The 15495-nt window shown below is 40.2% G+C and overlaps 1 protein-coding gene across 2 annotated transcripts in view; it reads right to left on the reverse strand.

Moving 5' to 3' along the window:
- itga6a (integrin, alpha 6a) overlaps nt 1–12828 on the reverse strand; it is a 28127-nt gene extending 15299 nt beyond the window's left edge. For both annotated transcript variants that reach the window (XM_050049151.1, XM_050049152.1), the window contains exons 1-2: nt 12546–12828; nt 1335–1459 (exon numbers count right to left, since the gene is read on the reverse strand). In XM_050049151.1, coding sequence (XP_049905108.1) covers nt 1335–1459; nt 12546–12736 — 316 coding nt within the window. In that variant the 5' untranslated portion in view covers nt 12737–12828. The remainder of the gene's footprint in view (nt 1–1334; nt 1460–12545) is intronic.
- Nucleotides 12829–15495: the final 2667 nt, after the last annotated feature.

The following is a 15495-nucleotide window of genomic DNA, read 5'->3' on the forward strand; positions in this document are numbered from 1 at the left end:
TCACTTTGTACACAGAGCGACTGACAGACAGACACACAGACAGACCACAAAACAGACAGACAGATCAGACAGACAGATCAGACAGACGGACTGAAAGACAGACAGATGGACCAAAAGCCAGACAGACAGATGTACCAAAAGACAGACAGACAGACCAAAAGACAGACAGACAGACGGACCAAAAGACAGACAGACGGACGGACCAAAAGACAGACAAACGGACCAAAAGACAGACAGAGAGACAGATGTACCAAAAGACAGACAGACAGACCAAAAGACAGACCAAAAGACAGACAGACAGACAGACGGACCAAAAGACAGACAGACGGACTGAAAGACAGACAGACGGACCAAAAGACAGACAGACAGACAGACAGACAGACAGACAGACGGACCAAAAGACAGACAGACAGACGGACCAAAAGACAGACAGACGGACCAAAAGACAGACAGAGAGACAGATGTACCAAAAGACAGACAGACAGACCAAAAGACAGACCAAAAGACAGACAGACAGACAGACGGACCAAAAGACAGACAGACGGACGGACCAAAAGACAGACAGACGGACCAAAAGACAGACAGAGAGACAGATGTACCAAAAGACAGACAGACAGACCAAAAGACAGACAGACAGACAGACCAAAAGACAGACAGACAGACGGACCAAAAGACAGACAGACGGACGGACCAAAAGACAGACAGACGGACCAAAAGACAGACAGAGACACAGATGTACCAAAAGACAGACAGACGGACCGAAAGACAGACAGACAGACGGACCAAAAGACAGACGGACAGACCAAAAGACAGACAGAGAGACAGATGTACCAAAAGACAGACAGACCAAAAGACAGACAGACGGACGGACCAAAAGACAGACAGACGGACAGACCAAAAGACAGACAGACAGACGGACCAAAAGACAGACAGACGGACGCACCAAAAGACAGACGGACGGACCAAAAGACAGACAGAGACACAGATGTACCAAAAGACAGACAGACGGACCGAAAGACAGACAGACAGACGGACCAAAAGACAGACAGACGGACCAAAAGACAGACAGACAGACGGACCGAAAGACAGACAGACAGACAGACGGACCGAAAGACAGACAGACGGACGGACCAAAAGACAGAGAGACGGACGGACAGACAGACGGACCAAAAGACAGACAGACAGACCAAAAGACAGACAGACGGACCAAAAGACAGACGGACAGACCAAAAGACAGACAGACAGATGGACCAAAAGACAGGCAGACAGACAGACAGACAGACAGACAGACCAAAAGACAGACAGACAGACTGACAGACAGACAGGCAGCTCACCTTCACTATCAAATTCAATGCGCTCACAGTCATTGGTCTGAGTGACTTCACATTTATAAAGGCCTCCTGTGATGTTGGCTGTCTGTTTTCCCAGAGCTTTGGCTCTGGGCGCTCCGATCAACAGCCTGAAGAGAAAACAAATAAACAACAGCTATATAATCAAACTATTATTTCCTAAAGCATTACAGGATTTATTGATTAGTACTGAGAATTACTTTTTTGCTCCCTGACATCACTGTCACCAGTCACACCTTCAGTAAGTCATGTCCTACATTTCTAAGCTGCAGAGCAGCAGCTTCTTGAATTTAGTGCACTTTTGTGAGCAGATCAGCTGTGAATGTGACAGTGAAGGCATTTCCTGTCTAGAAAAAGGATGTGATATATCCACTGACTGTTGTCTGGCAAAGCTGATATTATGACTACTGTTGGCAGGTCGACTGGTTTCACCTCTGCATTTCTCTGTCTCACAGTCAAAGTCCAGAAAACAGCCCACTGACAGTAAAGGCTGGAAATGAAATTACATGTAGCTGTGCTTCAAATATCACATATAACATAACTTTACCTGTCAATTGTAGCTATAATTATCAACTAGAATTAAGAACAGAACGACCTCGCGATTAAAGATAGGCCATATGACCATACCCGTCTCTTAATCCCTGTTTTCTGCGTCTACACCATCACGGCCAAATAAGGGCAAAAAACAACAACAACAGCAAAAAAACAGAACTATACGCTGCATGTTGCATGCACTGCATCATTTCCAGTTTGTATAAAGTATGTTAATTTTTTGTACTTACTGCAAATACAGTAGGCTATTCTATGACAGTATGAGGTCTGTAGGATGAATTTGGAATACAGTGAAAGAGTCTCCTGCCACACTTGTAGCTCTGTGCAGCTAAATGCTAATGTCAGCATCACGATCTGCATCAGCATCTGGGCCCTATTTCAGAAAGCAGATTAGTGAAACATCTGAGTATGTTCAGCCTGAGATGCAGGAGTTTTCAGTTTCACAAAGCCAGTTCCTGCTGGCTGGCAGGTTTGCTTCATCTAAGCCTGAGGCTGGTCGCCCGCTGAGCGTGTAGCAGGAAGGAGAAACATGGTGTGTCCTTTTGTGAATAAAGTCATGGACATTGAGGCACAGTTTATTCAGAGGCTGATGTCTAATTGTTCCCAGAGGAGTGTCTATATGCAAGATACTGTTTCACCTCACATTCTATCATTTATCTAATAATCTGTTCCACCCAGATATATCAGATATTACACATCGTGGATTTACATTATCATCGTAGAAAATTTTATGCATTGCCCTTCGATTCTTTGGCAACTGCAGTTTTCTTTATAACGTCAGAGACACTGAACACATCAAACAAGTGACTTGCTCGATTTTGTGGTTTTCCCTGGGCATAAATCAGAAAAGATTATCAAAGATGAATTCTGTAGAACTGCAGATTTGTCAGAGTTAATCACAAATTAATCTATGTGGATACATTATGCAATGATGTATGAATACTTTTCATTTATGTAAAGATTCCATGGTGTAAATGGCTCATGTATGGGACTCAACATCCCATCACAGCTCCATCTGGGCATAAAGGCGATTACGTGGATAGGAAGTCATTTCACAGCAAGTCAACTAGCCTCATACTGACAGAATGAAAAAAGTATAAGCAAAATTTTTACCACTCTGTACAATATCTTTGTGTTTGATTTTGAGTTGCTGCCAAGTGTGTTTGGGCTCCATCAGATTACAGCTGAATAAGAAGATATAGTCAATTATATTAAAATATATGAACACTGTTGAGATATTAAAATGTTTCTACTTTCTGTATATTACACACGCATTGACGCATCACATTACATAACATCACTTCACATTACCTACGAACAGGCTCAGCAATCTTTTCCCATCACACCTCACACTGTTTAGCTGCAGCTGCCGTAATAGATTTTTTTTTTTTTTTTTGAAGACATGTTTGAAGTCCTCATACGCGGTCATTAAAATGAATGAATGAATGAATGAGTTAATGCAGCTGGATCTTTCAAATCAGTTATTGGCGAAGCATTTCATGTACACAAGTCAACTGTGCTGGGTTTCAAATGCCCTCACACGTCTGCTGAACATCGTGGTGAAGTTCCTGTCACAGCAAGAGAAGGACGAGGTAGCAATAACAGTGGTGCTATCACAAGTGCAAGCGCAAGAAAACACATGGTCTCCATGGAAACAGTAGAATATTACTGCTGTACAATCTCTTTCAGTGGAGTAAATGCCTTAACGTCTTCCCTCAGCTAAGGAAAAACAAAACCTTAAGTGTCATACTTAAGGAACAAACTTAAGGTGCTTTCTGCAACCAGCCACGGGGTAGCACTCACCCCTCACTCTGCCCCTGTATAATATTATGTCTTTGGGAGAAAGCCTGAGTACCCAGAGAAAACCCATGCTGACTGTAAAGGCTCTGTCCCCTCTGGTAGGACTACTAAATAATCACAAATATTAACATGAAACACATAAAGCTGTTCCTCTGCATCTTTGGTCAGTGCACATGCTGCATATTTCACAAGAAGGATGATTTCACAGGTTCAGCCTGTGGGAAATGTGGTTGTACACAAAGAGCTGTTGTATTTTGTGATAAGAAGCAAAACTTCAGAGCATAACAGTGGACTATTGTGCTGTCATTCTGCAGAGGGCGGTGAGGCAGACAATTTGGAGCATGTTCAGTCCAGTCATAGTTCAATGACCACAGCATCTCCACAAAACCCTAATTCTCACAGAGCCTCAACGAGCATAGAGACAATGTGTTTCAAGGGCAACAGCAGCCACTTGGATGATATCACCAGAGACACTTATCTGATGAATTAGATCTATCAACTTTTTGGTTAAATTGTTATTTATGAACTTGCACTAGACACAGACAAATCAAAGAAATGAAACAGAATATAATTAGGACATGTACCAACAGTTTTGTAACCTTTACAAATATGCATTGCGTGGGCAAATCTCTACACCTTTGAAGTATGTTGACTACCTGCTGATAGCATTTGTAACCTTTTACACACAGTCAGAATCTTGCAAACTGCAGGACTACAGTATGTTGCACAATTGCGAGATGGAAAGAGAAAACCAAAAGTGGTCAGACTTCCTGTCAGTGGAAGTCTGAGCTCATTCTGCACAGGAAAGTCATACTGAGAAATCAAAGAAGGAAATTACCCTAAAGTAATGAAGGTTCTCTAATCTTGGTGATAAAATCATCCTATATGAGACTATATTTCTGTTTTTGTTCACAACTTAGTTCATAATCTTGTAGTTAACCTTTGAATTCTTACATGTTGTCAGATAATAGACTGTTCACTGATTGCTGATATAGAAACAGTTGCTACGTGTCAAACCTTCTGTTCTTGAACGGCACATGCACAGTTTACAGTGATAATGGGGATATGTTTATCACCCAAATTTCTCAGTCTTTCATTTCAGACAGAAACAAGCAAAAGTAGGCGTCCCATTTCTAGCTGGCTGCTGCCATTTTGTCAGCTGAAAAGTCTTGGCGGCAGATTTATCAGCTGTAGCTAATTTAGCAGGTTTATCTCCATCTCCGTACGACTTTTTAATTTTTTCAGCTGGGTTAGCTGACTTGTTAAGGGTTCCCGCAGATCCTGAAAGTCCTAAAAGGCATTGAATTCATTAACTTCACATCCATTATTTTATGCAGTCTATGGGTTTATAGAGTCTCCTTTATAGTTGATTGACCAGCAGTCTCTTTGGGTGCTGCTGCAGGTTTCACTGCTTGCTAGTGAAACAAGGCTGTTGCCGCAGCGGCCCGGGTTCTACTCCGACCTGTGGCCCTTTGCTGTGTGTCACTCCCTCTCTCTCTCCCCCCTTCACACTTGTCTGTCCTATACATTAAAGGCTAAAAAGCCCCAAAAAAATATCTAAAAAAAAAAGAAAGAGATTTTGTAGCATGGTGGAAGCCGATGGAAAGCAATGTATATGAGGCTTGGTGTTCATGTTCTTTTTCTTTGGGTTATTGTAAAATGGTCTTAACTTAAATTCAGAGTGACATTAAAAGTCTTATCTTGCCTTCAGCTGTAGGAGCTGTTGTTTTAAATAAATAAGACAATGGCAGACAGAACTTGCATAGCTGCACATCATAAATATTATTATATTTCACATGAATTAAGAGACTTGGTGTCATGGCTATTTTACGACTCAACTATATCTAAACTATCAACACACAGTTCTGAAATATGACATTTATGGTGAGCACCCAGAGAGCATAGAAAGACTTGAACTGACTCGCAGCGTACTTATGAAGAATTGAGACTTGGGCTTTATTTAGACTTGTGCGAAAAGACTTTAAACTGTTTTGCCATCTCCAAAAACTTCTACTTTAACCCTGAAAATGTCATCAGACTAATGGATCCATCTGTTACTTCAGCCCAAATCAATTTTTCAACCCAGAAAAAGAAACTGACAGATAAGGCTACGTAAGATTTTCACACATAAGAGTTTAATTTATATGATTGCCAAAACTACTCAAATAAGACTTTTCATCTTTTATATGAAATTGTCTTTAATGTGATCACAATCACACATGTCACAATGGTGAGCTGCTCTACCATGTGTGAGCTGACCTGCCTACTCTCTGTATAGGAATTTTCTCAAAGGACGGAGAGGAAATCCTCTCCACCCTTTTCTCCTCCCTGTGACTCTGCAGTAACACATTGATCTGTGGGACGGCCCCGTGGCTCTTCATTTGTTTAACAAGGACTCTCCTGAGGAGGTCTGATGTCAGACTGAGGACCAAACAGCAAACTCAAACAAAGCAGTGAATGACAAACAAGAGCCTTTACAAAGTTAGCTTCAGCTTCTGACCTACAGCAGTTTAGTGCTACATAATCTGCAGAACATTGGACACATTGATGTGATGATTGTATGTTATGCATATGGAGGCTGCAAGTCCCACAGCATCCCTGAATATTAGAGCAGGTGTTGTATTTTTCGTTTTTCCGAGGCCAAAACACAAGAGGAGAGATGTCGGATATGAATTAAACAGTGTGTACGATCTCACTCACGGCTGAGTCCTCCTTGTTTTGCTCCAAAGTAAGACACTGACTAAAGTTAGCTAGCTCAGCACATTAGCAAACAAAGATGGAATATGAAATTCTAATTACCTTACTTTACTGGTATTTGAGGCTGTTTTCGTGTTAAACTGGAATGTACTCAAGCAGTGTTCATACGTTTTCCTACAAAAAGTATTGCACTAAAATCCTTATATAGCCCATGTAATGATGAGCCTGTTATTCCTGCATAACCAACGTATTTTGTCAGGCTGCGATCACTTGACCAATACACTGAGAGGAATAAAGGGGGAAGCGGTTCAGTTAGGAGGCAGGTTGGGGAGGTGGATGGGTCACAAAACACAGGACTTGACCCCTGGAGTTTCCCCGAGGAGACCAGTGTTCAGAACTTTGAGTGAACTTTTTAAGGTATATCCTAAGCACATTCCTTTACCTAAACCTAACAACAGTAACTTTACATCCATTACAGAACTTTACATTAAGGATGTAACTTCATGCTAATTTGTAGGATATCACACGAACTATTGTATGAGGACACTTTGTTTAAACAAATAAAAAAAGCGTGATAATTCTGTTTTGCTAGCAATGGGCTTAAACATATATTATATGATGAACACTATAAAGAGTCAGAACTAAACATAAGGCTGGGAAATATATTGATATTATATCTTGGTATGAGACTAGATATCATCTTAGATACTGGATATTGTGTTATGTTACATAACTGATTGTTATTTAGCAAAAATCTCAGTGTGTAGTATTTTGTGAAAGCATCAGTAGTCAACCCTACAGTATTGTTGCAATATCTATATCTTGATTTTTGGTCAAAAATATCGTGATATTTGATTTTCTCCATATCACCCAGCCCTATTTAAACTCAAAATAAACAAGATATTGACAGACCCTGCTGAGCAAGAGCATTGTTGTTCCTCTATGTTTGTACTTTAAAGTCAGTTGTCAAGATGTAGGTGCATGACGCTTGCATTGGGACCAACTTTTTCCTCTTGCTCTTCATTCAAAACACTCCATCAACAAACTTTATTGTGAATGTCGCTCTTGAATGCATATCGTAGCGCTTTCTGTGTACTACCATTAAAAACACAATTTGGTATGACAGGTTTGGCAGCAGTAACTAAGAGGGGCAGGACTTAGCCAATGGTCAATTGTTAGTTGCAGCCCTATTTAAATTTCACAGGTGAGGGAAAACACCTTCAACTTAAAAGCACAGCTCCTCTGGAAAGTAACAGTTGTAGAATTTAGCACGTAACTGAGGGGTAACATTGACATTTACATGCAACACGACCGTCTACCAGACACTATTTGGAAAATAGAATTCCAGTGTTTTATCTTGCTTTCTGCAGCAGAAATTGATGCAGTGTTTGCTTGAGATCCTAATAGAGACTCATAGGATGTGGCTACAGATTAACGTCAGAAAAATCGTACTTGGAAGATCGAGCTGTCATGACAAGAGCGGGATGCAACTAAAGCTGCAGGCCATATTCTTTACAGTCAAGGCACACTGCAACTGCTAGAAATGTCCCATCATGCAGGGTGTCTTTCAGTGCAGTGTAAATGGGAACACACAGGGACTGGTATGGGTTTACACAGTGATCTCACTGGTCTTTGTTAACAGATGTGGTCCAGCGCTCTCACAGCTGTGCACTCAAAACCACAAGAACTCTCGCAGCTGTTCTAACTGTTTCAATTTACACACACACACTCACATACACACACACTTTGATTGGTGCTGACCTGTGATTGGCTGGGTACACATCACAAAAGAAATCATGAATATTCACTACAGATACAGATCAACTTCAAGTAAAGGATAAAATTTAAAAGAAATAATAAGTCATCCATTTTAAACGTGATCATTAACCCTTTTCTAAGCTGCGCAATCTCTTTCAAACTTCAGTGTGAAGTTTAACTGGAATGTCTCGACTGATGACTCGCTCATGCATTTAATCTATCAGGTTACATATGCACAGATGGCCCCGCATGTCCAGTCAAATGTCCTTTTTCTCTGGTTTCATTCAGAGGATGTTATGTCCACGTCATTAACCAACACATTATTCATGAAAGAGGCATCCAGTCGCCTCTTTGCAAGATGCCACATTATATTCAATCTCATGTTGCATCTCCTTGTTTCTTCCGCTCATCATAAAACCAATGTGAGATGGAAGGCGTAATAACACCCGTAACACTATAGGAAGCAAAGTTGTGCTTTCAGTGAACCCATTAGAGGAGAAACATGGGGATAGTTTCATAAATGGTTGTAAACAATATGACTAACAAATCACTTTAATTTTTTGTTTTAATTGCAGCAAAGTGGGGAAGATTTGGCTTTTAGCTTTAAAAGGATGAAAGGCCAGTTGGGGTTTGACATTACAAGAATTCAATTTATCTGGTCACACGTGTTGCAAACATACTCAGTTTTTAGGAAGTTCGGTGCTCCGCTTTTCACACATGACCTATTACGGTCACATTAATGTATGTAGTGACAGCCAAGAGAGTTTTACAGCTGCTAGTGATCATCAGAAACATGTTCATTTAAGAACAAAAGAGACAGATGCAGTTAGAGTGCGTGACACATTGTTGGCTTCAATGTGCTTCACAGCTTTAAGTTAAGCAGGGCTGTTCATTACCTACTTTTGTGTGCTCTACTGAGATTTCACTTGACCCGCCTGACTGAAAAACTCAGGGTCACATGAGGATTTGGAGCTGAGATCATGGCCGAGCATGGAGGGAAAGCTGCTGTCAGTTACATTCACGTGCAACGTTTCTATACTACGTCGACCCAATGTGGTTTCAACCAGGATGTTAGAGGGAAACCATGCAGACAATCACTAACTAGGGTTTCAACTGAACGATTAACTTTATCATCTATAGATTTTGTTGTTAAAAAGTTACTTTCTTTTTCAACCTGGCCCCTAGTTTCCCATGTTTTTGTGTCTAAGTGACTTGTTGGAACAACAGCTTTTGAAATTGGTCCAGTATTGAACAAGACTATTACAGCCACAGCCGCAAAACAGGCTGCAATATAGTGCCCCAATAATGTGTCCTCAAAAAACCCAGAGATGAGTTAGCATTTTAGCACTCCTGGTTCCCTTGTCTCCAAGTCAAGGGTTTTTTTTAATGTGCTTTTGGTTTGATGCCTGAAAATGAGGTCTGTCATCAGCACAAGCTTAAGAGATTTTCACGTTTTGCTCTGTGACATAAAATATGTCAGTAAATACCCCACTTCTGAATTCTGAAGCTTTTATGTGTCTTTAGACAGTTGCTAACAAGTGGCTAAATTAGAATACAGAGGGTCATCACACCGAACATGGCTTTACAGTCTCATGGTGGTGATGTTAAGTCATGCAACCGTGGTGTAGTCTGTATATAACCTGATGTTAGCTTTTAAGGAATCATAAAAGTGGTGGTCATTTGTGAAGATTTTCTTGCTGAACTAAATGTACAAATATAATTTTTGATGAGGGAACCAGGGGGATGCTGACTTCCATGACATCCTACAGAAAAACGTCACCCCTGGAGCACTATATGTTCTCACTGTACTTCTACTGAAAGTGAATGTTTGTGCCAGTGACAGATTATAGCAACATTATAGAGTCTGGTGGGTATGGTGATAATGATTTTTTGGGATCTCACTCTTTAACAAAAAGGTCTATCTCTGTAAGGATGCTTTCACGAAAAAGCACTTTTAGTGGACATACATTGAGGGTGCATATGCCCCAAGTGGTTACACTGCAAGCCGTTTCTCTCTCAGTACTGGACCAATTTAAGAAATTGTTTTTCCCATCAGTCACTTAGACTCAAAAACATGCTAAAATAAGGTCCAGTTTGGAAAATACCAATGTAACCATGTTAACTTAAGCAATTAGTTGTCAGAAACAGGAGATAAATAGGAAACTATTTTTGATTAATAGTTTGAGCCACTTTTTAATCAAAAATGCCAAACATTCTCTAATACAAGTGTACAAATCATGACGATTTGTCACTTTTTGTTGTCTAGTGTGATCATAAACTGAATATGTCTCAGTTTGGGACTGTTGGTCAGCTTGTAACATTTGATAGTATCACCTTGGGCTTTGTTACAGTCTTTTTTCAGTATTTTTCAATTCAACAATTTATTGGATAACAAAAATCATTGTTAGATTAAGCTATGGTTGTTAAGCCTTTAAAATGTCATATAGTTAAAGGATGCTAATTTAAATTTCCCTGAGCCCAAGGTGACTCCTAAATATTTCTTGTTTTGTCCAAACAAAAGTTCAAAACTAAAGAATATTCAGTTCACTATCATCTAGACCAAAAAAAAAACAGTAAATCTTCATGTTTGAAAGGTCAGAATTTTTTTAGCATTTTCCTAGAAAAACTATCGTCAAAATTGTCACACATTTCTTTCAATCAAATAATCAATGGCACTTTTAATCACTTTTAAATCTTAAGCCTAAGTTAAGAAAATGCCGGATATAACAACCCTATGCAATCATGCTGATTGCCTCTGTTCTTGAGAGGCAGCTTTTGCACACATGGGCAGATTTTAGTGTGATATGTTTGCTAAAACTGGGGCAGCTTCCTCACAGATCAGCTTGTAAGGACGGTGAATCTTCACTCCCCTCTTACTTTTACTGGCTGAAAATCAACTATCAGGCCAGTGTCACATTTCGACCCTCTGTTTGCCCAACAAATACGGCTTTCAATCTCTTTACACTCGTCAGCTCTGACATATGTTAAAGTGCCTCTTTTTGAGATGCAAGCTTTTTTGTGCACAAAAAAACCTGCATTTTTAAGACAGCTTTGCATGACTGGTACCTTCACTGCACCACTAGCTGCTTTTACACAATAGTCAAAACACTACTTAGATAAAATTCCACAAGTTAAGCCTAATCTATGTGATCTTTGGGAAATCTGTTATCAGGGTGTGTTATCCATGGCTCTGTAGCCTCCACATGCTGCTGCAGGTTCCTGCGCCTGCTAACCAGGGGATAACACAGTAGATTCTGCATGCAGTCTAACGCTGGTCGCAGGCTTTGACATGCCACCCCCTCCTCTCAGTTTACCCCTGTTACACTTTGTGTGGCAGTTAAACCAGGCTCACTTACACTGGTGTGTTTTCTGCCCCCTCAGGGCTGGCCAAAGGACATTCTTTACTGTAGTGTTCACATGTTAGCATAACCAGGATTCCTTGAAATGCTGCAGTTTTGTGTTTACTCTTATTTTGGCACAAGCTGCAAACCTTTCTGACCTGGTTCATTTGGGCTAAATGTGCAACAGCTGAGAACAGGAGGCATTAGTTAACTTGCTGTTCACACTCACAAAAGTCATCCCTCCTCATTACTGTTCATAAATCAAACTGTACAGGTAAAACTGTTGTGTGGAAATACACCTGCTTAGTCTGTGCTCTTTAACGGTCTTACAGAGCACCCCACAAAACACCATTTATTAGTAAATTACTGATATTAGCAGGAAAAAATGGATGTTCTACTTGTGCTTAAAGTGTTAATATCAACTATCTGTCTTTTTTTAGATAGTCAAATAGAAAATTATGAGCCCAAGGTTCAAATTAGTCTCATCAGCAGTTCAAAGATGTTCAATTTACACTGTTACCAAAAGTAAAGCAGCAAATCCTCACAAGATATCCACAGAATATGTTTGTGATTAATCGATTATCTGACTGATCGACCAACAGTTGAAGCATTACACCTCTCCTCTGAGCAGCTTCAGTTTGACCTTACAGGCACATTTGCATTACAGTTATACCATTGTGTATTCACTTGTTGTCCTTAGGCTTCTTACCATTTTATATTCAAAGCACCACAGGGAGACTCCTATTGACAGTCAGAACAAAAACACTACAAGAAACACTGTGGGCTTTGGTACATGTGTCCTACAGTAACTTTTATATGTTGCAGCAATGCCTGACATCACAAGCAGTGGATGGAAATCAGTTTGTTGGTCTTGTAAAGGCAGAATACATAGTTAAAAAGGTGTTTGCTGCCCACACAGAAAGAAATTAATGATCTTTAAAAGTTAAGATTGACTTCTGTCAGTAGTTAATTGAACCTGCCCTGACAGGTGCACTTTTAAACAACAATCACAGAGCAGCAGAGATGAACACTTAAAGCCATCACTCACATGCGTTTATCCGGGTTGAGCTGCCGGTGCATGGCGAGAGAGAACCCGAACAAACTCCCCGGCTCTCCGTCTTTCCTGATAACATGACTGGTGTCAAGGTTGAAGGCGACCACCACAGCTGGCTCCAGAAAGTAAAATAAAAGTGCAACATAAACAGCAGCGGGTCCTCCCTGCAGCAGCGGCAGCAGCATGGCAGCGCGAGCCAGATGTGTCCAGTAGTCCAAAGTTAAGAGCCGCTGACCCCGCAGCTCCTCTCAGCTCTGCCCGGTGCCGTTTGACTGAAGGCTGCCGCTGCTGGTGGTTCTCCCGCTGGGTTCTGTGCTCCACAGCGCCCCCTCTGGTCACCAGGGCGAACAGTAGTGCTGAGAGGGAGCCGCCTGGTAGAGTAAAGGGACAGTTTTTTTTCATACTGATTTTAAATAGGCTGTTTTTACATGCCAAAAAGTTCCAGTGATATGTAGGCCTGGTTTTTATCTATATGTAAATCCTTAGCCTATATAAATGAATTAAAGACATATAACAAGTTCCAATTTTGCACTTTGACCATTGATAGTGGTCTACACTCATATTGTTTGACATATATTTTATTAAAAATACTCCTCATGTATGCTGTTGATAGTTCAAATGTGAAATTCATTTAATTTATTTATTCATTTATTTATCTAGTTATTTTTGGCTCAGAAGTATACAGAAGAGGATTAGGGCCCCATATGAAAAATATATTTAGGTTCTAAATTTAAAGGCAAAAATCCGCAAATTCTGACTTTAAAATTGGAACTGAAATACATTTTTCACTTATGGCCCTAATCCTCTTCTGTATACTTGTGAGCCAAAAAATAATCTTCCTGATCTCCAAATGGTGTCAGTAATGGCTGAAAAACACTAGAACAGCTTTTGACAAAATGAAAATTACCAAAATTCAAACTTTTCTACCTGTATATCATATTGTATGTGACAAATTTTAAATTTATGGGCCATTTTTATCCTCTTCTTTCTAAATGCCTCCTGCAAAGAGTCAAAAACACAATAATAATGCCATTAGAATCAAACTAGGACACATATAAAATCTGCATTTTAACACTGAGTATCTTATGTTGTTCTACACAAGAAAGGACTATGATCTGTCTTACAGTATCTATAGGTTTTACAAGGAATATGCAAGAAGACAAATGACAGAGCCGAGGACGCTAATTAAGTTTGTTTTGCCATTTCAGTTGGGTGGAAGCAGATAAACAGCAAGTGTTTCAGTCAGCTGGACAAATAAACCTCTCGAACTCAGCCAGACAAGCTGCTGTGGGTCATTGACAGGATGAACTATCCTTAAAATAGTTTGAATTTTAATCACTATAACGACTCTAATTTTACTGTGTGACTACTTGAACATGGGCAATATATTCTAGTTTGGGGGTTGATTGTCCATCCAAGAAAAAATGAATAAAATATTCATGTATGCTGTCATTAATAACACCTGGTATGAGAGCCATGTTCATAAATTAGTAATAACCAATACAGAAACTGTTTAGTGGTTCTGTGCTAATGAAACATGTGTAAGATCTTCAGTCACATCCCAAAACTGATTTCATGTCAAAAGCTTATCTTAGTAGTTTTGGTGGGGGCAGGTCATGGTTTAAAGGTAAAGTTCACCCCCTAATCAAAATATTTTTCCTCTTACCTGTAGTACTATTTATTAATCTAGATTGTTTTGGTGTAAGATGCCAAATGTTGGAGACATAGGCTGTAGAGGTGTTTGCTTTCTCTCCAGTATAATGGAACTAGATTGCACTCAGCTTGTGGTGCTCAAAGCTTAAAAAAATACACTTAAAAAAAATCAACACCAATGAGTCCTCCAAAAATCACTACCTGCTTTCTCAAGATAAGCCACAGGCCTTGTTGTGAGCGGTTTCATGCAGGTAACTATTTACTGTCTACCGAGCTACTCTCGTCAACTGTATCATGGCGTGGAAGGAAGCGTGCATTTACTGCTAGCTCACTTAGCACCACTGAGCTGACATTACAGCTCAGCTAAGGAGGATGCCATTAATGTTTACATCTCGCACTGTCACAAGCACAAGCATCTCGTCCATGAGTAGATGCACACTTCAGTATGTGTTGTGATACCATGGATGTATAAAGAGAACTAGATACAGCATTGGCCTTGTTCATTCTTATGAAGGTTGCTCAGTGGCATGTGAAGCCTAAAAAGATTGACTTCCTGGGTATAAAATTACCCACATCTTCTGCACCCATGGGCTTATAAAAAAAAAAAAAAACCACATCAAGGACTTCCACCGGCCAAGCCAGCTAACTTAAGGTTTAGCTATCTGGCAACTTTAATAGAGATAAAATCTTTAATCATGCAGCTCTTCTAGACTTCGGAATGGTATTGGACCAAATCCCAGTCATTTCACAAGGTTTGTGATGCTCAAACAATGTATCCACTGATTTATAGATGTCTATTTCACATTGTAAGTCTATGGAAAGAAGTCTTTTTGGGCCCAATAGCGTCATGTGATGGACCCCTAAGTTGTAATTCCATGGTTTGGCCACTATGTCAAATTGGTGCTGTTTCTGGGGGCTTAGGTGAAACAGTTGGTGGGTGTAGTTCGGTAGAAAGAAAATAGTTCGCACATGAAACTGATCACAACAAGGTCTGTGGATTATCTTGAGTAACCAGGTCATGATTTCTGGAAAGAGACACTGCTGTTGAGTTGTCCAAATGTGTTTTTTTGTGGCGCTTTGAGCTCCACAAGCCGAGTGCCATCTAGTTCCATTATATGTTAGAGAAGGCAGACATCTCTACGGCCGATATCTCCAACACTCAGCAACTCACACCAAAACAATCTAGACTGATATATAGCACTACAGGTAAGAGGTAAAATATGTATTTTTAATTTGAGTATGAACTGTCCCTTTAAGAAATTCTTTACCAAAGCAGCTCCCCAAAATCTCC

Source organism: Epinephelus moara, chromosome 7 (genome assembly GCF_006386435.1).
Source record: "Epinephelus moara isolate mb chromosome 7, YSFRI_EMoa_1.0, whole genome shotgun sequence".
In the NCBI taxonomy this organism is placed as follows: Eukaryota; Metazoa; Chordata; class Actinopteri; order Perciformes; family Serranidae; genus Epinephelus; species Epinephelus moara.